This window comes from Rhinolophus ferrumequinum, chromosome 7 (assembly GCF_004115265.2).
Source record: "Rhinolophus ferrumequinum isolate MPI-CBG mRhiFer1 chromosome 7, mRhiFer1_v1.p, whole genome shotgun sequence".
Lineage (NCBI taxonomy): Eukaryota > Metazoa > Chordata > Mammalia > Chiroptera > Rhinolophidae > Rhinolophus > Rhinolophus ferrumequinum.
The window spans coordinates 92,952,348-92,977,801 of record NC_046290.1 but is presented as its reverse complement, the minus strand read 5'-3'; the positions used below and the strand labels follow the sequence as shown (position 1 = coordinate 92,977,801).

The window sequence follows — 25,454 nt, the reverse complement described above, 5'->3', positions numbered from 1 at the left end:
CAGGACTAGAAAGGAGGTCCTCTCTGTGGGGGTGGCCCTGTGCCCCGTCCTCTCTGGACTCCAGGGAGGCGGGGAAAGAACACAGATCACGGGTTCCAACACAAAGGCTGTCACTGTGGAAGGAGTCTTTGGAAGGCCATGCAGGTCCTCAGCACTGGACAATGGGAGTGGCTGCCACTGCGACTCCAAGGGTTTGCTTTGTGGCTGGGGGTGACGCACACATAGATGGGCAACAAAGATTTACACTCTGATGTGTGGGGTGCCGGTGGGGCTCTATTCTTTGTCGGTTACCGCTTCTTGCAGTGCAGGTGGAGCTGCTTCTGTTCCTACAAGACAATAACCAATTTGTTTCGTAACCCTTCGTGCATGCACGCATTATTAGTTAACCAACAAAAACTGCCACCATGTCGGGCTCTACAGTACATTATGATAATAACCACCTCGTCCCTAAGTTAAGTGTCTAGGAATGACTGATGGGATAATCTGTCATTGGTTCTCAGGGCCTGTCAGTCAACTGCAACAGAATCGGCAGTCTTGGATGTGATCAAATTGGCCACTTTGGAAATGCGGAAAAGCAGCACTCACAGAGTCTGAGCGCCAAAGAGTCTCTGGGCTCGTGGGCCCAACCTTCCTCATCCCACGCCGTTTCTACCTCCTGACGCTTCCTATCTTTTGGCCATTGCAGCCCATCGCTGGCTTTAGACAGTCAGAACCTTGTAACTCACTTGCCCCTGTCTGTCGGACCTTCACGGACCACTATTCATTCATTCACTGTGCAGCTTTAGGCTGGCCAGAGACGAAACTCCTGGCGAGCAAACCAGGCTAACGGGCTGGAAGGGCATGGTGGTGAGTGAGCAGTCCACTGGTCAACATTAAGGTGTTGAAAAATGACAACAAAAGCTTTCCATTTACCACAGTTTATCCCAGTTTGGGGCTTATAGCTTATTTACAACTGAAAACATGCTCTGTGAATACAGAAGAGGAGGAAGTCACTGACCCATGGGTTCCTCGTTCTGTTCTATTCGAGGGGAAGGCCCTCATTGCACAGCACGCCCCCTTCACTGAGGGCAAATGCGGGTCCTCAGAGAGGCTTACCTTCTTCCCAGCCCTCAGCAACACCTGCAAGCTCGTAGTGCTTTTTCCGAAGCTCTCCCAGTTTTTGACGCTCCTTCTGCAGTTCATTTTCTAGCTCCAGCACCCTAACCTGTGGGGAAAGTGGCATTTTCTTTTGAGCAGAGATTTGAGAACTATCTTATTTTGACTTACTCCCTTTTTCTCTGTGTTTCAGTTCTCTTCTTCCATATCATTCATCCTGTTCCCATAGCTTACCCAGTTCTCAATTTCAATGTCGTCTCTGCTCTAATTTCTCCATCCTCTCATTCATCCATCTATCCCATCTATCTTCTATTTCCTCACTGGGACCCTCTATTGGAAAGGAATGATGCTTTACGGTCCAAATGCCTGAATGGGAGTTGGGCTTATCTTATGTTCCTCTGATAAATCACTAGCCAAAAGAAACCTCTAATGTTTGGCGTATCTGTATGGTGTGTTCCAATCTAGTCATAACTCTTCAGTCCAGGCAGGAGCCCACCATGACGGTTCTGGCATCTCTGAGGGGCTGGTGCAGCTCAGGGTTATCACCGTCCAGGCACAGTCTCACTAAGGAGAGGTTGGATCTCGGCTACCCCTACTCCTCATTCATTTTAGTTATTTTATTTGTTAACTCAAGAAGTATTTGCTGAACACCCATCATATTCCTTGGGCTCTGTTGAAAGTCCTGGAAGCACAGTGGTACACAGACAGACAAGGTCCCTGCTTATCTTATACGGGGAAGGGACAAGCTAATGAACAAGATCAGATCATAAAATGACATAAGATGATGGGATAAAGACTAAGTAAGGGTGACCAAAAAAGGCTACTCTCAGGAAGGAACTTTGGAGCTGAAACCTAAATGGCTGTAAGACACCAGCTGTTCAGACATCTGGGGAAAAATATTCCAGGCAGGGGAAGTAGACTCTCAGGTAGGAATGAGCTTGAAGTGTTGGGAGAACAGACAGAATCCCATGTGGTTCATATGTGAGAGTGGGAGAGGGTCATGAGACGAGGTTAAAGAAACAGGCAAAGATCATTTTACCCAGGGCCCACGGGCTGGGGTTGGGAGTTTGGATAGTACTCGGAGTACAAAAAGAAGCCATTGGAAGATCTTAAGCAGGGAAGTGACATGTTGTCACTTAAGTTTTAAAAATATGTAAAGAATGAACGAACTATAGAAGGGCAAGAGCAGAAATAACTATACCCAGTTAGGTGGTTCCTTTTTTTGTTTTTAAACTTTTTATTATGGGAAATGTAAAACATACACAGAATAACAGAAACTGATACAGTGAAGCCCAGCATGTGCCTTTCACCTAGTTCCACCATCTGTCACAACTCATGGCCAGACTTGTCTCAGCAATACTCTTTCCTGTTCTTCCACCACCACCCCCCGCCCGGCCCGGCCACAGGATTAATTTAAAACACAGACTCACATACGTTATAGTTAAGATGCCTTTGCAGTAGCTCAGGAGAGACACAATGGTGGCTTAGACTAGGTTAGGGATATGGAAAAAAGTGGGAAGATTCATTAAGGCTGTGATTTGGAGATTTCAGGTGGATAAGGCTTGCTAGTGGGTTGGATGTAAAGGGGAAGGTAAAGAGAGGAACCGAGGATGACTGTTAGGTTTGGGGCTCAACCCCCAGGTCGATGGTGGTCGTGCCTTTTACCAAGATCAAGAAAACCAGGGGAGGGACCAATTTGTGTAAGAGGGAAACCAAGTGACCCGTTTTGGACATATTAAGTATGAGACATTTATTGAGCATCAAAAGGAGACATCAAGTAGGCAGTTAGACAAGTATAGAGCTCAAGGAGAAGATCTAGGCTGAGGAGAAGAATCTGGTACTTATCAGCATAGAGATAGTATGTAAAGTCAAAAAAGACTGGATGAGACCACTAAGCAAGACAGTGTAGATAGAGGAGACTCAGGTCCGAACTCAGTTCTTTCCGGGTTTACACAGAAATTTGGCCACAAGACTTTTCCTAAAGATGCTCAATGACCCATCCATAGACTTTAACAGTCTCAGCCTGGACTTTACCCCAAGACTGACGACCAGTAATTTTAGAACAAGGATGTCAGGGTTTTTTCAGGCTCCCACGGATTCCTACTTTGCATGGCATTACTTCATAGAACAACTGAGAGAAATGGCATTGCCTTTGATGGGTTAACAGTGAATTGATTTTTTCCAAAAATAAAGGTCATACACAAATAATTCATATCAGAAATTTAAAAAAATTGTCTATAGTTAAGATTATTAAATGCACTTTATGGTTGGCTTTAAGGTCCCCAACAACATTTAGAGGGACCGCAGCCCAAGGCTAGTGGGCAAGAGTGAAGATTCTCATCTTTACTAATCACCTCCACTATTCCTTCCAGCATCATTTACACTCATTCTTGGGCTAAAAGGTACATCTGAGTTCCTTTCCCACCAAGTCTCTCTCTTACTGGCTTCTCACCATGGGAATAATATTTTGGGGTCAATGTCATAAGCAGTAGAAACTGTCTACATTTCGAGATGGAGGTCCTACCTGGGAATCCATCTCCTGGCGTTTGATCTGGGTCAGTGTCATGCTTGAGAAGTCCATGTTGTCTGCAAGGATGGAAATGAGAAGATCTTGTCAAATAATACCCCTGGCTGACTCTCGCCTGAGGTGTCACTGAGGCCAACTTTGCTGAAATGCTTGGTTTGTTCTTTACCAACACATGGTTGCACAGAGGGAGGGATGGAGAGGAGGGAAGATGCTGTGACAAGGGAACCAGGATCAGAACTCCCGCCCTTCTATCCCCTGGATGAGCAGGACTGCAGAGGCATTTCTTTGAATTCAGAGAAATGGCTAAATGGAACATCTCCCTAATGGTGTGTCACTATCACAATATAAATAGCATGCTTATGTGATATCCCTTCTTAGAAGAAAATAAGTATGAGTGTAAAAAGATGAAAAACAAGAGAGAATTTGAAAACAGAACTGTGGGAAATTGGGATCATGGAGAAGAATGTAAAGAACAGCTAAACAGGATGATAAGAAAAGTATTGCTTCTAAAAGGCTACCTGTCTCCTCAATCTGTGATTTGCCGGAAGTGGTTGAGGCCACGACCGCGGCGGTGGCCTGGTTCACCCCACGAGAGGCCTGCTGCAGCTGGGCCAGGTTTGGGCTGTCCTTATCAGCTTTCACCTGCCAGGGCCAAGCAGATGTGGGTTCATAAAATGTACAGCGGCAGCAAGGACTGACTCAAAGAGTTGGTCTGATGGCTCTTGACAAATATATGTGATCCATTGTGGTCACCAATTCGACTTCTCAAAAATCATTGCCTGTGGGGTCAATTCTTGGTGTATCTCTGATGTAAAAATATTATTCCTGGTTTATTTGCTTGGTGGCCTCAAACTCTAGCTTTATCAGTTACTTTGATGAAGTGCTGCAGTTATGGAAACCAATTTGGGACAATAAATAAGGACAAAAGAACACTCCTTGGGGGATTATAAAACTCAGGAAGGATTTTGGTGACAAGCTTCGCATTAGGATTAGTTGGGCCAATGGTTCAAATCTGGACTCTTTAGGAGAGGCAGACACTGGTTGAAAGCTCTGGCCCAAGCCAGGTAACCATCGGACTGCGCCGACTCATTCCTTGAGTGCTCCTGGAATGCCATAATTGCTAATCAGAGGTCGGTACGGCTGGGACCCTCAGAGGCCACTTGTAACTAAGTGAGGAGAGCCCAGAAGAGCGCATGTGGCAAGCTGGGTAGAGGGCTGCTCGCTGACAGATGAAAGGCTTTTAGAGGACGGTGGGATGGGACCCTTGAGAGGCAGAATTTTCATTTGGGACCCAGCCCCACTAGACCCTGGATAAATCATGTTTCTGTGGCCAGCTCCATGGTCCAAGTATCTCTAACCTCGCCAGGCCTTCAGAGTCTCGGGAGTCCAACAAGGGTCCTACCTTGGATGCAGCCACAAGCTGGGCTGTGCTAGCAGCAATTTCATGGGAACACACCATTAGCTCCTCAAACTTCCCTCTGCCTTGTACCACCAGATCGGCTGCATCGCTGACAGTCAGGAAAGGAGAAGATGGATTACGTGACTGTCAGTCACAGCTGCAACCCTTTGTGCTCTCTCTTCTAGACCACCCCCATCACCCTGGCAGCCAGGGCGCACAGCCTGCCTGCTCCTGTGCTACCCCAGGAGACCCAGGCTCCCTTCTAAACTTTCAGTCCTATTTACTTCCTTATCAACAGTGTATTTCTAGGGGGGCAGGTTTTTTCCCCCCTTAGTTACTCTCTGGGGTGGATCAATGGAATGGAGGTGGGGTGAGGAGTGTGGGGACTGACAGACACTTACACCATGACAGTAGCTCCCCAGCCCACAGCTTTAGAAGCTGAGATGAGTCCTTCCGTCCATCGAGAATTCTTGGCATAAAACTCTTTAGGGGATGCTGTGCCCTAGAGAAGTGAGAAATAATAATAGCTACCTTTTATTGAGTGCCTATTATGTGCCAGGTGCTTTTATATACATTACCCCATTTAGTTTCACAGTAACTCTGAAAGGCAAGCCTTATTATTCCCATTTTACAGATAAGAAAACAGAGATTCTGAGAGGCAAAAATACTTTCCGCAAGGTCATGCAGGAAATAAATGAAGCAAATCCTAGGCTTTTCTGACTCTAAAACTCATAGCTTTACTACATTTCTACATTGTGCCTGTGTGTGTGTGTGTGTGTGTGTGTGTGTGTGTGTTTTATATATGTATTTATGAATAATTTATGATCTCAGGGGAGTCTAGCTGTTCTTCATGATTTGCCCAAAGAGGAGAGTATCAATGAATAATTTTTAAAAATTACTTCTACTTGGATTTAAAAATGCATTTGTGCTTTGGAAGTGCCCGATAGTCAGAATCTGCAGATACTCTGTGCTCTCTGTTCCTCTTTCTATTTTGGGGACCAAAAACATCACCTCTCTGACAAAAAGCACCATCAACCAAATCAGATACGGTTTCGTGCTTTATGTGATTGTTTCTAGGCTCATGAATCCTTCCTAGAACTTTGTCTCCTGAGCCGCAGCTGCCTCAGTGATGTGGGAAAAAACAAGATGGCGATAACGCCAGCAAAGGAGTGAGAAAATCACAGTGACCCTGTCAACATGAGACTGAGGCAGAGTCTGTCTGAATCACTGTGAATTGATTACTGTTGGAAAGAGACAAAGCAGAGCCCAGTGTGAAAAGTCAGCACCAGGTTCTCCTGATTTGCCCATTTTTCCAAAGCCCTCAGGTACTTCTCCAAGGGCCCAGACTTGCAATGCACACTGGGCTTCCACAGCAGGTTCTGCCGGGGTTAATAAGCCTGTAGCTGGAAGTTCTGGCTGGCTGCTCTGTGGGGACCTGGCAGTGTTCCAGCTTCTTCCCCTGGCATCGGCTGACATCCACAGGAGTGGCAGCTGCGCCCTCAGATGGACACGCAGGGTGAGACGGCTGCACACATAGATTTCACTGAATGTGGATGAGTGTATCGAATAGACTTAGCCTCTCGGTGAGCTGGGAATCAAACTGACGTCTGTTCTCCCTGCCCACAGGCCCTCACCCACGCTTACCCGGCCACTCTCCACGATCTCTTTCTGGAGGTCCTTTGAGGCCACAATCAGGACCTGAATAGCTTGCATTAGGCTGGTACACGAACCAAGAATCCTGCAAAAAAAGATTTTAAAAGATGAGGGACAAAGAACAAAGATCAACAACAATGAAGAGGACACTTATTTCATCCCTGAACACAGGCACACATGGAAGGGGAAAGAAGGCAGGGAATGCGCTGAGGTTGAAACCCTGAAGGAACGGTAGGTGAGTGAGGAGGCCTGACTGGGGATCCCCTTCACGAGGCACAGCTAAGTGAGGCTTCTTGGGGGTGCTTTTCCCCTGTAATGCAAGTGATGCTATCAGCATCATTAATACTGTTATTGACTCAACCCTTCCCTGGGGCTGTAATGTTTTCTTCTAATTAGTATAATCCATAGCAGGCAAGATTGCTCCTGATCACCGAGGTGCCACCAGCTGCTCAGACTGACCTTTCGTTCACCTCCAACTTGACTCCCGTGTCTCCTGCTCGGGATTTGCTGAGCATTTCCTGTTAAGAAGAAGCAGGATTTCTCAGAATGTCATGGGTACTGAGAACCCACTGGTTCCTACTACACGTTGGGTCCAGTATCCAAATCTAGAAGAGCCCATTCGCATCCTTGCAAGAAGCAGGAAAGAATCCAGACTTCCGCTCCATTCTGTGGGGAGCAATTACAGCAGGCTGGCACTACTGCTGTGACAGTCTGGCACCCAGGCTGATGTGCACAGAGCTGAAAGCTATGGCACCGTGCCAACAGGGGTGGCTGCTACCAGGTCCAGAGGCAGGTCCTCACAACAAGACAGGCTGCCTATTTTCCACCAAAGGAGCAACCGGCGACCTGTCCAATGGTGCCTGCCCAGCTTTTCCCTGACGCAAGCGTTGCCATTGATTTACTGAACGCCTGGCACTGGGCGAGATGTGCATTATGTCATTTAACTCTTACGACATCCCTCTGAGGTAGGTACTTTTATTATCTCCATCAGATGAAAACGGAACCTGAAGCTTAGCGAGGCTAATATAACTTATTGGAAGTCATGCATTTAGTCAGGAGTCAGTCAATCTGGAATTTGAACGCAGGATGGCCTGACGCCTGAGTATGGGTGATCCTAGAGGAAACTGCTCATGTTCTCTTGGTGAGAACTTCATTTTCTAGCCCTCAGAGATTCTGGGGAGTTTGGGTTTTGGTTTATTTTTACAGGGGCCTTGGAGGCCTTCATGAACGACTGAGATACATCCAATAGGAAATGTGGCCAAAGGGCAGCTGCAAGAGTATCCATTTCCATACCTCGATTCTGGCTGTAGCAGTTTCAATGGCAGCTGAAGTGGCAGCCATCTCCTTGTCCACGAGGTCCCCTAACTCCTCCTGTTTGATGTCCAGGCCTCTGGGCAGGAGCTCCTGAGAAGAGCATCACAAAAGCTGAAATGACCCTTTGACCCTCTCTAGTCTCCTGTGGCAGACACGTAATCCTCATGCGACAGCAGAAGGCAGGCGGGCCCCACCACGTCACGCATTTCTGTAAGCCCTGGAGGCCTTGTCTGGCACTCTCTACACTGTGACCTCTGGAACCCATGCTCCACTCTCTACCCTCTCTCAGAACCCTTCCAGAAGGCCACCTCTGCTTAACCCCACAAAGCCCTTCAGTTGTGGCTGCTTGGACCCTAACCCCACAGTTGCACAGTGTTGATTGTATCTGTTGCTTGGGATGTGTTTTAAAAACCTCTTCAAATGTAGATAACGTCTTCCAACCACACAACCTGCCTCTTATTTAACTTTGCTCCCCCAGCAATCGTATGAGGCAGTTACTACTCCCGCTGTACAGAGGGGAAGCCAAAGCTCAGGGAGTTCACTGAGAGTTACACTGCTAAGAAATGGTAAAGCAGGGATTGGAACTCAGGTGTGATGGCCCACGACTGTTTCTAAACAGGTGTGTTATACATACACGTATAGAAAATAGTTTACTAACATGGTTTACAAAATAAGAACAATGACCCATGTTATCCACCACCCAACTTAATAGCTTAAGAAACATTATTCGTATCTTCGAAATCTCCTTTGTATCGTGTCCTGATTCCATTTCCCATCCTCCCTACACCAAGATGAACACAGAATTCAGGAGAATGCTTACAACATCTTTTTTTAAACTCCATATGACTGCATCCTTAAACAATGTTAAATTTTCACATTTTGGTCTTTATTAAAAGGAATCATATTGTACGTATTTTTCGATGACTTGCTTTTTCACTCAGCCTTCTGTGTGTGAGATCCATCCTATAACCTAGTAATTTGATTCCTAGATATATACCCGAGAGAAACTCTTGCACATGTGCATCAGGAAATGTGTATAAGAATGATCGTAGTGGCACATTCATTCATAATAGCCCCAAATTGGAAATAACCCAAATGTCCATCAACAAGAGAATACATATAAAAATTAAGCAATATTCACACAATGGAGCAGTGAAAATGAATGTACCCGCATGGATGAATCTCATACACAGAATGTTGGAAAAAGCCAAGTTGTAGAAGAAAAGTCTTTTAACACGTAGAACTAATAATATGTTACATGCGGGGTCAGAGGCGAGGGGAATAGTATTTCTATTATCTTCTTCTGGAACTCTGATTAAAGGAACTCTGATTAAATCTACATATAACCTCTATATTCCAACATATAGAATCTGTGCCATATTCTATGTAATTCCTTCAGTTCTGTCATCCAGTTCACTAATTCTTTCTTTAGTTTTGTTTTAACCTACCGTGGAATCTGCATATTTTAAAGTTTTTACTTTCAATGACTATATTTTTCATTTCTAAAAGTTCTGTGCTTCTTTTTCAAATATATCTTGTTACTTCTGAAAATATCTTATTCTTCAATCACATTCTTAATACCTTTTAAAAAGTTCTTTAACATGTCAAGCATAGCTATTGTGAACTTATATCCCTTGGAACTTTATCTATGAAACTTCTTTAAGGTTTAGATTCAAAGTACAGTATACCTCGGGTTTTCAAACGTCTCCATTGACGAACATTTTGGTTTACGAACGCAGTAAATTTTATGGATCTATGGTATCATTAGATAGTAAAATTCATGCTAAATTTGCAGTTTTAGGGGTTGATTTTAAAGGTCTGGAACGGATTAATCCATTTTGCATTACTTTCTATAGGGAAACTATGCCTCGGTTTTCGAACATTTCAAAACTCAAACAGTCTTCCAGAACGGATTACATTAGAAAAGTGTGGTACCACTTTATATTCCTTCAGAGACAACTGGGACCTGCTTCTGCCAGGTACCTGGGCCCCCAACCACCTGAATACTTTAAGCTTCATTTTGTTTGGGGTGTTTTTAGGCCACACAGGTAGTATGAGATTTGAACTTGAACCCATGAAAAGGTGGCTTGTGGTTAGAAATTCTCTAGGCAGCTGTGTTTCTGTCTCAACTTGTCAAGGTTGAGACAAGATCGCCCCTGTAGAGTAGGCTTTTCTCCCATTCACTCAAGGTGTGGCCCTTTGGACTTCTGTTTTGGGGAGGAAGGCTCTCCATTCCAATATTTTCTCCTACTTGGACCCAGGTTTTGTTACTTTTTCTCCTCTGTATATGTAGCCCATTACAATCCAAGCTCTAGGCCACCAGAGATGGACAAACACTGGCTCTGAGATCCTTTTGGTTTCTGAGTCTGAGAATTTCCTTAGTTCAGATTTAATTAAAAAAATTTTTTTTTCCAAATTTTATTCAGCATTTTCCATGTCTGGTTCGGGTAAGAGTCTCTAAACATGTAGTCAGTCCTATTGCCGGGAAGGAAACTTTCCCATCATCTTTCTATCACATGTTGCTTTGCTTTCATGAACTTTTTCTCCTCATGGTGTCCTACGTGCTTTGCATGTGCATGCTGAGTTCTCAGTTCTGAACCACACTGGGGAAGATGGTCTATCTCCAACAAAAGGCAGGCTATGGTAATACTGCCTAGGCCACCAGCACCAATTTACTAACACCAGATATCACCATGGTTACTTCACCCTGTAGAAAGAGGTTAGCAATTCACCATTGTCCACAGTCTTCCTTCATCCAGACATAAAGGATATTGACTACTTCTCCCCGGTATGAACCTTTCTCGCCCATCTGATCCATCTTTTTATCTGTTTCCTCTCTCTCTGTGCATATTCAATTAATTAAACATTTGCTGGGTGTTAACTACCTGCCAGATATTACTCCAGGGACAGGGGATACAATATGAAGAAGGTATGGGCTCTACTTTTGAGGACTGGTCGGGGGGAAACACACAGGTAACAGACACATTACAGTGCTAGCCACCAGCTGTAAGGTACAGGAAGTGGGCAAGAGGAGCCCAGAAAGGTGAGGAAGGGCCAGATTGTGAAGGTCCTTGTAGGTCATGTTACATATACGCTTTTTGTTATCAAACGAGGGATCACAGTCAGAGCTCTGTGTTGGGAAGACAGCAGAGGAAAGAGGCCGAGGCAGAGAAACAAATCAGAAAGCTGTTTTAGGAGTTCAAATGGGAGTTGATGTGAATGAACCTGAACTCTGGCCCTTGTCTTGTCTCCTTCTTCTCTGAACTTATCAGCACACGTTTTAGGAATTAATAAGTGCTGCCTTGTTCTGTACTCTTAACGTAGATCTCCGTCACGGTGCTCATCACAGTGTATGAACATAGTTGCTTTGTTTTTCTTTCCCATAGAGACCATGTGTTGTCTCTCTATATAATAACTATACCTAGCACAATTCCCAGTATATAGAACATATTCACTGTATCTTTATTGAATGAATAAATATATTGTTATCTCCATTTTAGGTGTTACCTGCCCAACCACAGAAAAATCCTTGAAAACAGGGAAACTGTGTTTACTCTTCTTTGCTATCGCCTAGCATAGTGACAACCACATAGCAGATTCTCAATTAATAGCCAATGAATTAAATGCAACTAGAAAGTCGTTTGGGAGGGGGGTGTCAGATTTTTCAGCTCTCACTTGCTAGAATCCAGTTTAAAGAAAGACCTGGCTTAGAACATCACTGCTTCCCTGGCAATCAGCAGCACTCACAGCCAAGAACAATCACTTTCCCCAACGATAACACTGGAATACCTCGCCGATGGCTGCTATCTTGCTGAGGCAGTTCCTCATGTCTGCGCTGTTGACATTCTCAAGCGTTCCTTCTTGCTCCAGGAAAGCCAGACAGATGAGGGTTTCCTTGCCATACTGCTTACAGGCCTCGGTCAGTGCTGGAGATGCGAGGCAAGAGACTTTGAAAGGCCCTCTGCTCCCCTGCTTTCCTGACCGGCCCCTCACCCCTGGTACTCACTGTCAGCAGGCTCCGGCAGGGCTCTAAGGCAGGTGGTGCTACCGTGAAAGATGGTGTCACTGGTCAGGTGGGCAAGGAGGGTTACTGAGTGCAGAAGCCCACTGATATCTGCCAGGAGTTTAAAGGAAAGCTGCTCAGTCCTGCTTGAGGGCTATCATTTTCATTCTGCGTTCCTCCCCACTTTACGAGTTGTACACACTCCTTTCTTGGGGCCAAGGAATCCGTCATTATTTCTACATTCAAGCATTTCTGAACCTTGCCTAGATGTCACCAGTGACAGACCCTATCCTTTGCCTTTCTTACCTTCTGGGCAGGCCAGATACCGGCTCCAGCATTTTTCCAGTTGCTCAATGCAGCTGGAAACGGACTTAACCGTGGAGAGAAGGTGATCTGTGAGAGGGAACACAAGGCAAAGTCAAAGCCAGAGTTGTCGCATCTTGCTTCACCCCTGTTAGTTAAGCCACCTGATGGATGAGCCTACCTAGTGCATGGCCCCAGCCCTGCAGGAGCTGCCCTCAGATGGGGGAAGGGAGGAAAGAGCACTGGTTACACTGGTATGTGATTCTCTTGCTGGAGCTTCAAAAGCTGGGCTTCTGAGCCCATCTGGTTCTTAGCCAAGAACCGGGGCAACCACACTGCCAGCCTAGATTCTGCATCTCATTTCTCATTACTGCCCATGGTAGCAAATCCAGGCTTTCCTGCTAAGCCTTGCAAGGCCGTTGGACTCTCATGAATCTTGAGACCCAGACCCTTGACTCCCGTTCGGCTAATCTATGCTCATGCTCTGCACACAGCACTCAGCCCCGTGGCTGTGCCTCTGTGCACAGGTCCATGGAAACTGGAGTTAGTCACACGGCCTCGGTGTGGCTCCGGGCTCTACTGGCTGTCATCTCAGGCAGTCTGTGCCGGCTTCCTCGTCTGCAAACAGGAATAATGGGACCACCGCTGGCATCACTGTGAGGATTTGCTGGGCCTAGGCATGGAAAGCACTTAGAACAGTGCTTGGCACACAGCAAGTACTCAGTAAATGTCAGCTGTTTTTATTAGTACTCCCCACTTTTCTTCCTCTCCATTTCCTTCAAAAGCCAGCTCATTGCATCTTCTCAGAATCCACCCACTGCAGCCCCATTTCCTGGCATTCCCTCAGTACATTAGGTACCAGCATGCTCCTTCATTTGTAACTGTTGTGCTTCCTCACAGATGGGTTCCTTGCTGAATAAGATATAATTAGTCCTCGCTGTATACGTCACCACACTGAGACTTTTCTATATTTGATACTAAAAATCAACTGTCAGCTGTTTCCCGTCTGCCTTATCCTTCAGTGGAACCTCTCATTACTTTGCCAACCTGTCTGCTCTGCTTGACAATGAGCTATAGTGAGGTCTGCTCGTGGCTACGTCCATGACTTCACAAAGCCCCTGGGCCTGGATGCTCTCCCACTTGCTGTGTAAAGGCGCTCTCCTCTCATCCACAGGGCTTCTGACTCAGACGCTGCTCCACCCGCATGCCCTTAGGACTGTGTTTATACCTGTGACCATGGGGATTTTCGTTGTTTCTGCCCCTCTGTGCTTCGCAACACCTCTGTCTAGCCTTGAAGCTCATGAGCAACCAATGCTTGATCCAGACCACATTTTTCTCCTTAGAGAGACAGGGCTGCCGGTTCCTCCTCTGACTGACCTTTAGAATTGTTATCAAGGCTCTGCTCCCAGGGGGCGTTTCACCAGTGTGATCCACGACGAAAGCAGTAATCACACCTGGGGGCTTTAGAAAATACTACGACCCAGGCCCTATGCCAAGGAGCTTCCGGTTGAACTGATCCTGGCGTGGGCCCAGGCATCCCAGGCGGTTCTGACACGCAGCCAGGTGGAGAGCCCCTGAGTGCAGTGTCACATGGGACTTAATGCAATAGGTAGCATCCACCTGTAAGGATTTGGCACCTGCGAGCCGGAGAAGAGTACCTGCTGAGCCGGCACAGCTGATGAGAGTGGGCTCCTCCAGCTGCCGCAGCGCCTCTCGGATCACCTGCTCTGCAGCCGTCCTTGACTCCACCAGAAGCTTTTTTCGTTGCTTCTTTGCGAGCTGGCACATAGATTCCTAGAAATGGTCCAGGGAGGTGAGAGTCTGCCACAGACCCCATAGCAGCCAGTGAGCAGCCTCCACCTGTGACACAGCTGGCATTCCGGGCCTCTCAGCTCAAGTTGTCACTTTGTCCACAGGTGTTTGTCACCGAGCACAGGAGGCTATGGGGACGAACCACTACAACCCATTCTCCAATCTTGGGGAGAGAGTGCATCCCTTTTTCACACAATTAAGAGAGAGCTTTGCTTTCCCTCATCTGCTCTGTAGGTGACACAAGGCATGTTGGTGTTAGGGGCTGTGCGGACAGAGCACCTTCACAGGCTAGAGGCCCCAAACCCCTTTCACAGCCCCCCGCCGCCATGAATGCACCACTGCGGCCCAGGGCTGTGAGGTCAGTTGGACTTGGTCAGCCCGAGCGGCTGTCCGTTACTCACCTGTGTGCTGGACAGTTTGAGCTGGGTCTGTTCTAGCTGTTCCTGAAGAGCAGAGTATTCCTCCTCTCGACGGGCCATGGCACTCACCAAGCTGCCCTGCTCCTTCTCCAGTTCGGCGATCTGGCTCGCCCATTTTTCTTCTGACTGTAATCGCGTGGGAAGAGCGAGTTGCTGGGAGGAATTAAACTATCTCCTTCCCGTAAATCCAAACCCACCGGGAGCCCACAAGAAGCAGAAGGTGATATCTCTTTAACCTGCCACTTTCATTCCCCGCGTATACACTGATCAAAGGTAGGACCAGGTTGGCCCTATGCTGGATGGTGACAGAGGCTCGGTGACAGCAATATGGAGCCAGAGAGGAGAAGAATGAGGAAGAGAAAGAAAGGAGGAATTGCTCACCTGGGCGGAAGTTTCCAGGCTGCCTTGGACAACCTGGAGTTCCTGTTTGCTGGTGGCAAGTTCTTGCTTTAAGTTCTCTAGTACTTCTGTCTGTTCTTGAGTCTGAAAGAGAAGAAAAAGAGGAGCACCTTGATCTAGTGGTTACAAGAAATAAACGTAAAAAACCCCTGAGCTATAGATTTGTGTACTCTTTTGTATGCAAGTTTTACTTCAGCAAAAAAAGGTAGTGGGGGCGGGGGAAGGAGGTAAGAACCCAGAATGCACCCCAAATTTTTCTTCTGGGTAAAGTGGAATGAATGTCAAGGGAGGTATTTTAGGGACATTTCCTGAATGTCACGCTTAAACTCGTAACACTCATTAACATAGTACTTTAATTGAGGCACCCCAACACCTGGTACATCGCTGAATCTCGCCATCAGGAAACAATACCACGTCTTTGATTTCTTTTCTAAGTCGTGTTTTTCAAAGGGTGAGTTGTGACACCTTAGTAAAAATTCACAGCTAACACTGAAAACAAAACGAAACAGCGAAAAAAGTATCCCAAAGCATTCACATGGTAAAGGTAAGTATTGCTTTATGAAACTTTTATTTCCATGAGATAGATGTGTTTTCTATTCTGGGTCACAGCCAAGTGTGAAAGCTACTACTCGCAGTGGAAGGAATTCAGTTTTATTCACCTGACATCACTTATTCCAACCTGACCTGCCTGCCAACCCCACCTCAACTCATGGGTGTTCCCCCAGCTGTAAGTCCTTGCGAACGCTCGGGCCTCTCTCTGAAATCCACGTGCTTTCACTTCTTCAAATTCCCCTCGAGGCTCGCCTCGGAAAACCTTTCCTGATGAACCTCACTCGGCTTGGGTCCCTTCATCACTTCTAACCCCTTGTACATCGGTCACCATGTCCTGTTCTATATGGCCGCTCGTAGCACCCTCACAGGGCTCCAACCCACAGAGCTGCCTGTGGTGAAGACGACAAGGTCTTTCGATCAAGGGCCACGTCCAACTCAGACGGACCCCTCCGTCATGTCCCGCATACATCTCCCTCCCACTCACCTTCCGCTGGGCCTGCTCACTTATGCGCTGGAAAGAATCCTCCAGTTCTTTTTTCTCTCGTTCCAAATCCACCTGAGCTTGTCTGGCCACAGACACCTGTTTGGTCACCTCTGCATTCTGTAAGGGAAGAACAGTGTCTTGAAGCGGCTTATCTCAAACTTAAAGGACATCCTCCTTCTAGAACAAATGACAGCATTCAGACCACGAGTGCCCTAGGGTTTGCACACAGAAATCACTTTCCTACCCAGAGGGAAGCCAGAAGGATGCTGTCATCTGCAGATACCAACTCTCAAGTATTTCTAAAAATAATAAAGATGGGGGATAATGCAAATGGGGCTGGCATCTAAGGTGGAGCTCAAGATACGGGAGGCAGGGGAGCCTGAAAAGCTGAGGTTCCCAAGAAATGGCGGTGACCCACTAGAGACTGGTGGGGGCACTGGACCTGGACAAGCCATGAGGCCCGAGTTGCTCCCTCCCATGTGGTATAGGGCCTGTGCGTGGTGAGAGGGGGTTGAGAGTCCTACCTTCCGCAGCAGGTCAGCGTGGTTCTGCACCAGCTCACTGTACTTCTCCTTCAGCTTGCTGTACCGCTGCTCATTGGCCTGGGCTTTCCCTGGATGGTCAAGGACCAGGTGAGGAGTTCACCTGGCTGGGACCCTCCACCCGCCTTCCAATAAGCCAGAGTCCCTAGAAGACCTCCTTTTCTCTTCATAAATACATACACCTCTTCTCCCTTAAAAATCCTACTTAAACTTCTTGGGGAAGTCTTCTTTGAAAAAGAACTCACCTGGCTCAGGACACTACACTGACTCATGCCTCCAGAGCATTCACACACACGGCATTTACATTATCAGTGTGTTTGGCTGTAAGTTAAATTATTTCTTGGGCTAGCTCTCTTTCAGAGATCCACTCCCCGGGGCAGGCACGGCCTTATCACCTCTGTGGTCCCCAATGCCATGTTCTCAGCAGGGCCTCACACGGGTGCTCTAGCTGTGGGACTCCCAGCCGCCCTCTGACTGGTGGCACGAGGTGGCATTCCTGACAGCTCCTCTGGACAGATGCAAGGCTGGGGCTCTGCCACCCAGCCTCCTCCTCCATCCTGATGGCACCAACCCCCACCCTCACCCCACCCTTGTCAGCCTCTCACGTTCTATCTCCGTCAGGCTCCGCTGTGCCTTCTCTGTGTCCTCTCGCTTCTTCTTGAGCTCGTCCAGCTCCGCCCGCAGGAACTCACTGTCATCGGCTGCTTGCTGGCGCAGGTGCCGCTGCTCGGCCAGCTCGGCCTCCAGCTCGTTGATGCGGCCCTTGAGCTGCAGCACCGCCCGCTGGCTCTGTGGGAGGGGCTTAGGTAACCTGGGCGATGGACCGCAAAGGGTCGGGTGTGCTGGGCCGGGCAGCACGTCCTAGCATGTTTCCAGCACCGACCAGATAAACATCTAGGTTGTCCTAACAAGCCCCTTCCCAAGGCCTCATGAGAGTTGAGCCTACTGGTCATGACAAGCCACCCAACCAGCAACAACAGGGGAGGATGGCAGGGGTATTCTGGTCCTGTTAGAGTGGCCTGGGAACGGTGAAGGACCAGCTGGAATCAGAAAGGAGAGGATGTTTGCCTGTTGCAGTGAGTAAAAAGCCCTGAGTCTGAGGGGCAGGCGGATTTGCAGCACCAGACACTGCAAACAGCCATCAGAGTTACAAATCAAACCTTCTTATTGCCACGTTAGAATAGGTCTTCACCACTGCTTCATAGCCAGTTGGTGATCATGGTTATCTCCAAGGGACATTATCACAGGGACAGTGGGGCTTGGCTTCAATGACATTCTCAAAGCAAATACAATGGAAATGCATTACGATCAAGACCACAGGAAGACCAGATCCCTCTGGCTTTGGCATTTCTACTAATTCACCCCCCTTAAGATGTGGTCCAACAAGTATGTCTGTGAAGCACATTTCATATTAGAATCTGTCCTGTTATGGTGAAGCCCAGAAGCAGTTCAGGGCCCATTCCTACCTCAGTCTTCATGTTTTCCAGCTGTGCCTTCAGCGCACTGATCTCTCGGTACAATTGATCAATTAAGTGATCCCTGGGAAGAGAAGGACAAGTTTGCTTCCGCTGTGCTTCCTTATAAATGCAAGCTGGGACATGGGGGTGGAAGTTAAAAGCTGGTGTTAATCTGGGGACAGTTCTTTGAAATTCCATAAATTATACCCTAAGGCCATCAATGTTACCGGATACTAATCTAACAACCACGGGTCCACAGTTATCTCAGCATCATTTGATTTTCCTTTGGGATTAAAGGGCCAATATTTGAGGGTCAAAACCTCTCTCTAAGAAGCCCGAACATCCTTAAGAATTCTTCTGGTTAGGTGTGGTGAGTCAGATCATGGCTTAACTTAGTTTCTGCTCCACCTGCATTAACCCAGCTTGGACTCACTTCTCATCCTTGTTCACACCATTTTGACTGTTGAAATTGAAGGGATCACTGCTGAATGAGCTGCCAAAGATGTCATCAAACTTGTTGTCAAATAAATTCTGTGGTGACCAAAGAGGATTAGAACAAAGTTAGTGATCCAGAGAATTCTGGGTGGCGGCGAAATGAGTGACACGTAAGAACGGACCCTTTCTTAATTTGTCTCAAATCCATTTATGTTCCCTCCTAGGGACCACGGGGCAGGGTGCTCAGTCTAGGTTACAGGTTAGGTTAGAAGGTGGCCAAACCTGGTTAGAACCAACGAGGCTTGGCTAGAGCGTCTCCTGTCCTCTCCTCCACACTTGGGGGTAACGGGAAGGGCCAAGTTTCTCTCCTAAGTGGTCCTCACCTGCTGGGAGGCATCCATATCCATGAGGTCGTCCTTCTCTAAGACTGGCTCACTGTCAGGGGACGAGGCCTCGGCTGGAATTACAACCACAGGGCTGATGTGTTCTGACAGGGCAGAGGCTCGGAGGAAGTTGGGTGGGTTCTAAAGAGGGAAGACACATCCTCAAACTGTGTCACTCTCACCAGTCCTGCCAGCCTCTAAGAGCGCACCCTGGACTCAGCAGCCCCCAGGGTGTGAACGGGCACACTTACCTCTGGTAGCTGAGGGATCTGAATGAGCCGCTTGAAGTACTGAAGGTTGCTGGAGCGGTAGAACAGATCTTTCAACCTAGGAATGGAGAAGGGCCTGAGGGGGCTGGGGGCCTTCACCAGCCCCGGGGAGGGGACAGTGCAACCGCCCGCTTTCCTCCTACCTGCCCAGCCCAAAGGCACAGGCTGTCAAGGAGATGGCCTCTATGGTGCTGGGATTCAATTATGATGCTACAGAGAATGAGTATTTATAGCCAGTGCTCACTTATTCACTTATCTGGGGGTGAGGAAAGAGTAATTCAAACTACAAAATTCTTCAGAAGTGTAGATGACCCAAAACCTAACTTCTATATCAACGAGAATATATGTGAATGCTTGGCAGATGTATTTTCCTAGGAATGTTTGGCTTAGGGTAACATTAAAATAAATTTACTTTCCTTTCCCTGAGGAGAAACCAACTAACCACAGGAAAAGGGAAGGGAATTTAATGACTAAGGTAGATCTCATTTTAATTAATTCCCCTTGTCTCAGAGCTATTTGTTATCTCCCCAATCAGACAATAAGCTTCTGGAGGGTAGAGATTGGGTCCTGATGACAGAGGTTTACCACAGTACCAGGCATAGAGGAATTATTCAATAAGTATTCATTGTAGAAAAACTATTTCTACTGTCCTAATCTTGGATGAATATGGGAATGAAGACACCAATTTTTTTCTCATCCTCAAGTCTCCATTTTGAATTGAAACATTGAAGGCCAAGAAAGCTGAGGTCACCAGACAGGTTTTCTGAGATAAAAGAGGGTCATGGATCTCAGCATCCTTTCTCTGAAACACAGAATTTCCTCCAGCTTAGTGTCATAAACTAAACCTCTGGGGTCTCATGACAGCCCTTCCAACCCCAAGATCAAGACTGTCCCTGCGATGTCATTGATGCTTTTCCAGAATTAGAGGACAGCGATGCCTCAGAGAACCGCTGTGCCTGTTGGGAGAGAAGTGAGGTGGCTACTCACGGGAGATATTTTCATAAGCTAGAAAAAAATGAAAGGAAATAAAATCACCAGATCACACATCCCCCTCTTTCTGGGCTGGAGCCAACAGTAATAGGCGCTACTGCTTTCAAAAGCTACTGGAATTTAACATTCCAGGAAATCAACCCCAGGGCCTGTCTCCTAGGATTTAATAAGTCATTTATTATAGAATAAACATACAAAGCTTTTCAAATGGAACGAGGAAAGCAGGAGGTTAGTATAACCCTAGACTTGCCTTGTGATTGCTGCTCGGGTACCAGGAGAAGCCTAAGCTTGGGATTTGGGAGCTATGCTTTCCCTATTGTCAAGGATGAAGACATCAACAGGAAAAACAAGAGGGTCAAAATAAATCCTGCTAAGCTATGATTCCCTTCTCAGCTCCCCCAGGTCTCCTATCTCCCACTCTATTCTTTGCCCTCCTCTTGGGCACACTTAATTAAAAGATGAGCTGTACTTTCTTATCTAGCCACCAAGTTTCTTTCCCAAAGGCACTGGAATAATTTGCCCCTCAGTCAGACAAGCTCTTCCTCTTCTAGACTAGATAGCTGGCTTATTAGCTCATTAATTCACTCAAATATTTCTCGAACACTATATGCTTAATTGACCACTATGTATCAGGTCTAGGAATACAGCAGACAGGACAGTCCAAAGAAAATCAAGTTGTGCTAAGAACTATGAAGGAAGTAAATAGGGTGCGGTGAGAGAATAGGGGGTGGGGTGGGGTCGGAAGATCAGGACATGGGGGAGAAGACCCGATTCAAATACGGTGGCCAGAGACTGCGCTTGTGGAAGAGAAGCGAGGTGACCAAAGAGGACCTGGGGCTGGCCAGGCAGGGAGAAGAGCATCCTCAGGAGAAGGACCAGCGAGCGTGAAGGCCCTGAGGGAGGCCTGTGCCGCGTCGGTTCCAGGAACTAGACGAGGACCCCGTGGGGCTGAAACACTACGAGCTCTGGAGACCAGGTCACAGGTGACAGGCAGGGGCCAGGTCATGCAGGGCCCTGACCACGGACAAGAGCTTGGCCTTTATTCTCAGTGTACTCAGAAGCCATTGAGAGGTTTTGAGCAGGGATTTACATTTTCACAAGGCTGTCTGACTGCCGCGTGAGGATAGGACAGGGGAGTGCAGTGGAACTCCAGGGCATCCCGTCAATATCGGAGGTCGGGCAGACAGCGGGGGTAGCTGAAGAGATGGGAGGAGACCTGACCGGAGCCAGGAAGTATTTGTAGAGTATCAACTGAATCTGAGCATGGATTGGACGTGGGGCACGAGGACAATGGTGAGATCCGGGCCTCTGGCCTAACTGGACGGTGGTGGCAGAATTTATTGAGATAGAAAAGACCAGGGAGAAAAAAGTTCCTGGAAGAAAACCTAGAGTTCAGTTTGAGATTTAGGTTTGGTGTAGAGATGTGACATAGACAATTGGGTACACGGGAGTGGATTCAGAGGAAGGTTCCGCTAGAGGTACATATTTGGGAGTTGTCAGCATGTATATGGTCTAAGACCATGAGAACTTGAAGAGAAGAAAAAGCGAAGAGGACAAAGCCCTGGGCGTGAAGTAGGTGACGAATGAATTGATGAGATCACCTTCTTCTGTGCGATTCTATGGGATTCGAGAACTGATACCCAGCCACTCGTAGGTTTGCCACCTTCCTAGTTATTTTCTTTCACTTTATTGCTGTAAAATGCAGATACCCTCATTCCTCAATTATTTTAAAGCAAAGGCTCTTGCATGCATGAATTGATTTTATAGGACTTTCTGATTGGCCTTCATTTCTATCACTTAAGCCACTTACTTTGTGAACTGCTCCATGAAACGGTCCCGGTGGCCTTGCAGGGTGTCGGCTGGGAGACCTGGGAGAAATTGGAAAAGAGAGGGAAGAGGAGGGCCAGAGGGCAGGCAAGCGACAGCTGGGCTCTGGTGGGAGGGCGGAGGGAAGGGACCATCCATCGGGGCTTGTGGCCAGCCCTGCCACTGGGCATTTCTGACCTAGAGCTTCCCCAGGACTGGTAACCAAGGGGGCCCAACAGAACTAGGAGGGAGTCTGGGGGTGCTTATCCTGCAAATCTTTCCTTCTGTTTGCTTCTGGAATGCGAGCCATGCTGGGCACAGTGGACTGGAAGTTGTGACCCTGACCACCAGAGAAGCAATGGTGACCTGGCTAAGCATCAGGATGACCACAGCAAGCCCCTGGGTGAGGCCCAGAGCAGACATCAGTCGGGAAGAAATCCACAGAACCTGCCCGAGAGGATGCCTGTCAGAAGGTAAAACCCTGGGACCAAACCTCAGGGGATCTGGGTCCAATGGCCATTCGGCCACTTCTAACTCTGTGATGTGGGACGAGCAGCAGTGTCCTAGGTCCAGCCTCCTCCCGCGCGGGTCCTCTAAGTTCCTTTCCCCTCACAGATTGTGTGATTCTCAGTATTTCAGCTAGAGCACAATGCAAAGATCCTTTTATTATTTTTTTATTTTTGAAATTTATTATTTTTTATTTTAGTAATTTTTGAATAGGTGATATATTCTTTTAATGTATAGAGATAGTACATGTATAAGGTATGATAATTCAAAATGGCAAAAGTGTATAGCAGGTGACAATGGCACTTTACCTCAGTGATCTTTCTCCCAAGAATGCTTAACCCAGTCCAGTCATGAGGAAAGCATCGGACAGACTCAAATTGAAGGACATTCTACAAGATATCTGACCAGGACTCCTCAAAACTATCAAGGTCATCAAAAATAAGTTAAAGAAACAGTTACAACAAAAGGAGCCTGACTGAATGTAACGTGGGATCCTGGGGCAGAAAAAGGACATTAGGGAAAAACTAAGGAAACCTGAATGAAGTATGGACTTCAGTTAACAATAATGTATCAATATTGGTTCATTAGTTGCGACAAATATATCATAGTAATGTAAGATGACAACAATAGGGGAAACTGGCTTGGGGTATATGGGAACTCTGAACTACTATCTGCAACAGAGGCAATCAGGGAGAGTCTAGTGTATTGCTTTGCTTTCAAAGGACTTTAAACCGAAATACTTAATTGTCTGCCTCTTCTCGTAACTCGCCACTTTACAGGGAGTGCGGAGGAACTGGGTTCTCTAGCATCTTAGAAACAATTACAAGCTTATCTATATTCAGAGCCTCTAAGTAACCGACTGCCTTCTTCTCTTGGAATTTAGTTCGATATCTGCTCCCTGCAGGTATGCCCACCTGCTCCAAAGCCCTTCTAATGCCTGAACATCCAATTTGAAACTTTCTTCCACGAAACCCTCCAGGATTCAGGTGATGCTGCCTCCTAGCCCCGTCTACGTCACCAGATGCCCTCCTTGTCAGTGGCCAAAGTTCCAGAGTGTCCCTTGTCTGAGAATTCTAAAGGAAAACCTTGATGGTATCCATTCGTGTGTGGATTTTTCTTGGTTTTCCATCACCCACACCCTCTGCATGTGTACATCCTTCACGGTGGCCACCTTGGAGTGTGGTCCAGGCACCACCCACATCAGCTTTATCTGGGATATAGTTTAACAATGCAGACCCTGAACCCACAAGACTGACTAATGCAACCCACACACATCGTTTTAAACAAGAAGCACAGAAGTGTAAGAACTTTTGCAGGATCAGTAATTTCCCAAAAAGACTCTGCAAAAGCATCCCAGAAATCTGTGGCTAGGCAATGGACAGCCCTTCGTTTACTTGAGCAGCTCTGTTTTATATTTTGTATTTCTCCACAGAATTCCAGTTGCACAGAGAGACTGCGTTGATGAACACTTTGGAAACCACAGCCTTTGCTGCTGTGGGTCTCACCCGGTCTGTCATCCTTTGTGTGGTTCCTAGGATACATGACATGTAAAACTAGAAGTGGAGGGAAAGGACCATCCTGGGACACCACCATGGCAAGCCAGGTGCTTCACTGGGCCCACCGAAGCTTGTGCCCTGCTCTTCTCAAGATGGGCCTTTGGGAACAGAGGCTGAAAGCCCAGGACACTGAGGAGCTGCATTTCTCCAGGGACAGCCTCAAATTGCGATCCTCCTTCTGGCCACAATCTCAGAGAAGATCTGGCTGGTGTACTCACAGGAATGGAGTTTGAAGAGAAGCTTGACAGTGTAGTCGTAGAGGTGACTGCAGTCCAGTATGACCTGGATCAGCGGGGCGAGGCGGCACTGGCCCGCCGTCGTCACTGACACGGAGCGGGACATGTCCAGGGAGTTGAACACTAGGGAATAAAAGGGGGACAGAGGCCATGGAGCTAGGAGCTATGGGTGACCTTCTCAGAGGGGCAGAAGGCAGGGGTCTCACACACATCAAGGGCCTATTCCGTGCATACACCATCTCATTTAATGAACCCAGAACCACTCCTACAGGTTCCCCGTTACACAGGCGAGGAAATTGAACGTGGTCACAAAGTCAAGGAGTGGTTTTGATGAGAGGTGGCGAGTTAAGGCAATGGCCACATGGCCAGCAATGGCTGGACCAGGAGCCTGTGCTCCTGTCAGCCACGATGTGACATGTGTCATGAACAGGTGAAGTCTGCTCTTCTCCACGCACAGCCCTGTGGAAGCCCAGGAGGAGATCTCCCCGCGGCCTGGCGAGTGCCCAGATGAGGAGAATCGCTTCCTTCTTGTCTTTCAGGAAGCTTCGTGGCCTCTACCCCAGGCTGATCAGAAAGACTGAACGCATCAGTTTTTACAGTTTTTGATTTAATGGGGAGATGAGCTCTTGTTCAAGGGAAGCCCTCAGTTTTATGGGTAATTAGAATTTCAGGATTGAAAGGGGCTGCTGAGTCAGCCAATCCAGCCGTTCCTCTCATCTGATGGGAACCCTGACCTTGAGAAGCGTCCATTCTGGTGGTGGCAAGAGTTAACACGTGGGGGAAACATCAAACATTGACCAGAACACAAGGATGGGACTAAGTCAGCCTTGGCTTCTTGGTGGCTTGCCCCAGGGTTGTTGGGACAGCAGAGGTGGGGGATGTGCAAGGGCCCCGGGTGGATGACTGGACAACCTGTGAGGACCAAGGCCAGGAGCTGGCGGGGGGGTGACCATCAGCACCAAGAGCTGATGGAGGGCATTGCGGGAGCAGGTCAACAGAACTGCCCTCCGCTCTCCCGAGCTCCACAGAGCCAGCTGCTCCCTCAGGTCTTGTTCCAGAGACCCCCTCCACCGTAACCCCCTGCCTCTTGCTCTGAAACCAAGCAATTAGATGCTTGGCTGTGGACCCTCAGCGCACACCACTGGCCAGGGCTGATTTGATTTCCTGCCTGCAGCGGCTGTCCACCACTTCCAGAGATTCAACACATGGCTGACAACAAAAGACTTCTCCTGCCATCCCTCAGCGAGTGGGACTGCCCCAGAGGAAAGCCCAGAGCTGCTGTGCCCGGCATTCCCTGACTGCACTAATCCCTG

At 47.7% G+C, this 25,454-nt stretch overlaps 1 protein-coding gene across 4 annotated transcripts in view; it reads right to left on the bottom strand.

Annotated features, from left to right (window-relative positions):
- The window catches only part of HIP1 (huntingtin interacting protein 1), a 142,702-nt gene that overhangs the window by 3,434 nt on the left and 113,814 nt on the right, over positions 1 to 25,454 (bottom strand). For 3 of the 4 annotated variants that reach the window (XM_033110059.1, XM_033110061.1, XM_033110062.1), the window contains exons 8-31: positions 24,124 to 24,264; positions 21,847 to 21,904; positions 19,029 to 19,104; positions 18,778 to 18,918; positions 18,393 to 18,490; positions 17,969 to 18,041; positions 17,108 to 17,291; positions 16,485 to 16,573; positions 15,961 to 16,077; positions 14,907 to 15,008; positions 14,508 to 14,651; positions 13,953 to 14,088; positions 12,298 to 12,384; positions 11,995 to 12,102; positions 11,778 to 11,914; positions 7,968 to 8,078; positions 7,134 to 7,192; positions 6,666 to 6,759; positions 5,423 to 5,523; positions 5,025 to 5,130; positions 4,141 to 4,264; positions 3,620 to 3,681; positions 1,096 to 1,204; positions 204 to 326 (exon numbers count right to left, since the gene is read on the bottom strand). In XM_033110059.1, coding sequence (XP_032965950.1) covers positions 274 to 326; positions 1,096 to 1,204; positions 3,620 to 3,681; positions 4,141 to 4,264; positions 5,025 to 5,130; positions 5,423 to 5,523; positions 6,666 to 6,759; positions 7,134 to 7,192; positions 7,968 to 8,078; positions 11,778 to 11,914; positions 11,995 to 12,102; positions 12,298 to 12,384; positions 13,953 to 14,088; positions 14,508 to 14,651; positions 14,907 to 15,008; positions 15,961 to 16,077; positions 16,485 to 16,573; positions 17,108 to 17,291; positions 17,969 to 18,041; positions 18,393 to 18,490; positions 18,778 to 18,918; positions 19,029 to 19,104; positions 21,847 to 21,904; positions 24,124 to 24,264 — 2,510 coding nt within the window. In that variant the 3' untranslated portion in view covers positions 204 to 273. Of the gene's footprint in view, positions 1 to 203; positions 327 to 1,095; positions 1,205 to 3,619; positions 3,682 to 4,140; positions 4,265 to 5,024; positions 5,131 to 5,422; positions 5,524 to 6,665; positions 6,760 to 7,133; positions 7,193 to 7,967; positions 8,079 to 11,777; positions 11,915 to 11,994; positions 12,103 to 12,297; positions 12,385 to 13,952; positions 14,089 to 14,507; positions 14,652 to 14,906; positions 15,009 to 15,960; positions 16,078 to 16,484; positions 16,574 to 17,107; positions 17,292 to 17,968; positions 18,042 to 18,392; positions 18,491 to 18,777; positions 18,919 to 19,028; positions 19,105 to 21,846; positions 21,905 to 24,123; positions 24,265 to 25,454 lie in introns of those variants that run through there. The other variant, XM_033110060.1, reaches the window with a different exon arrangement.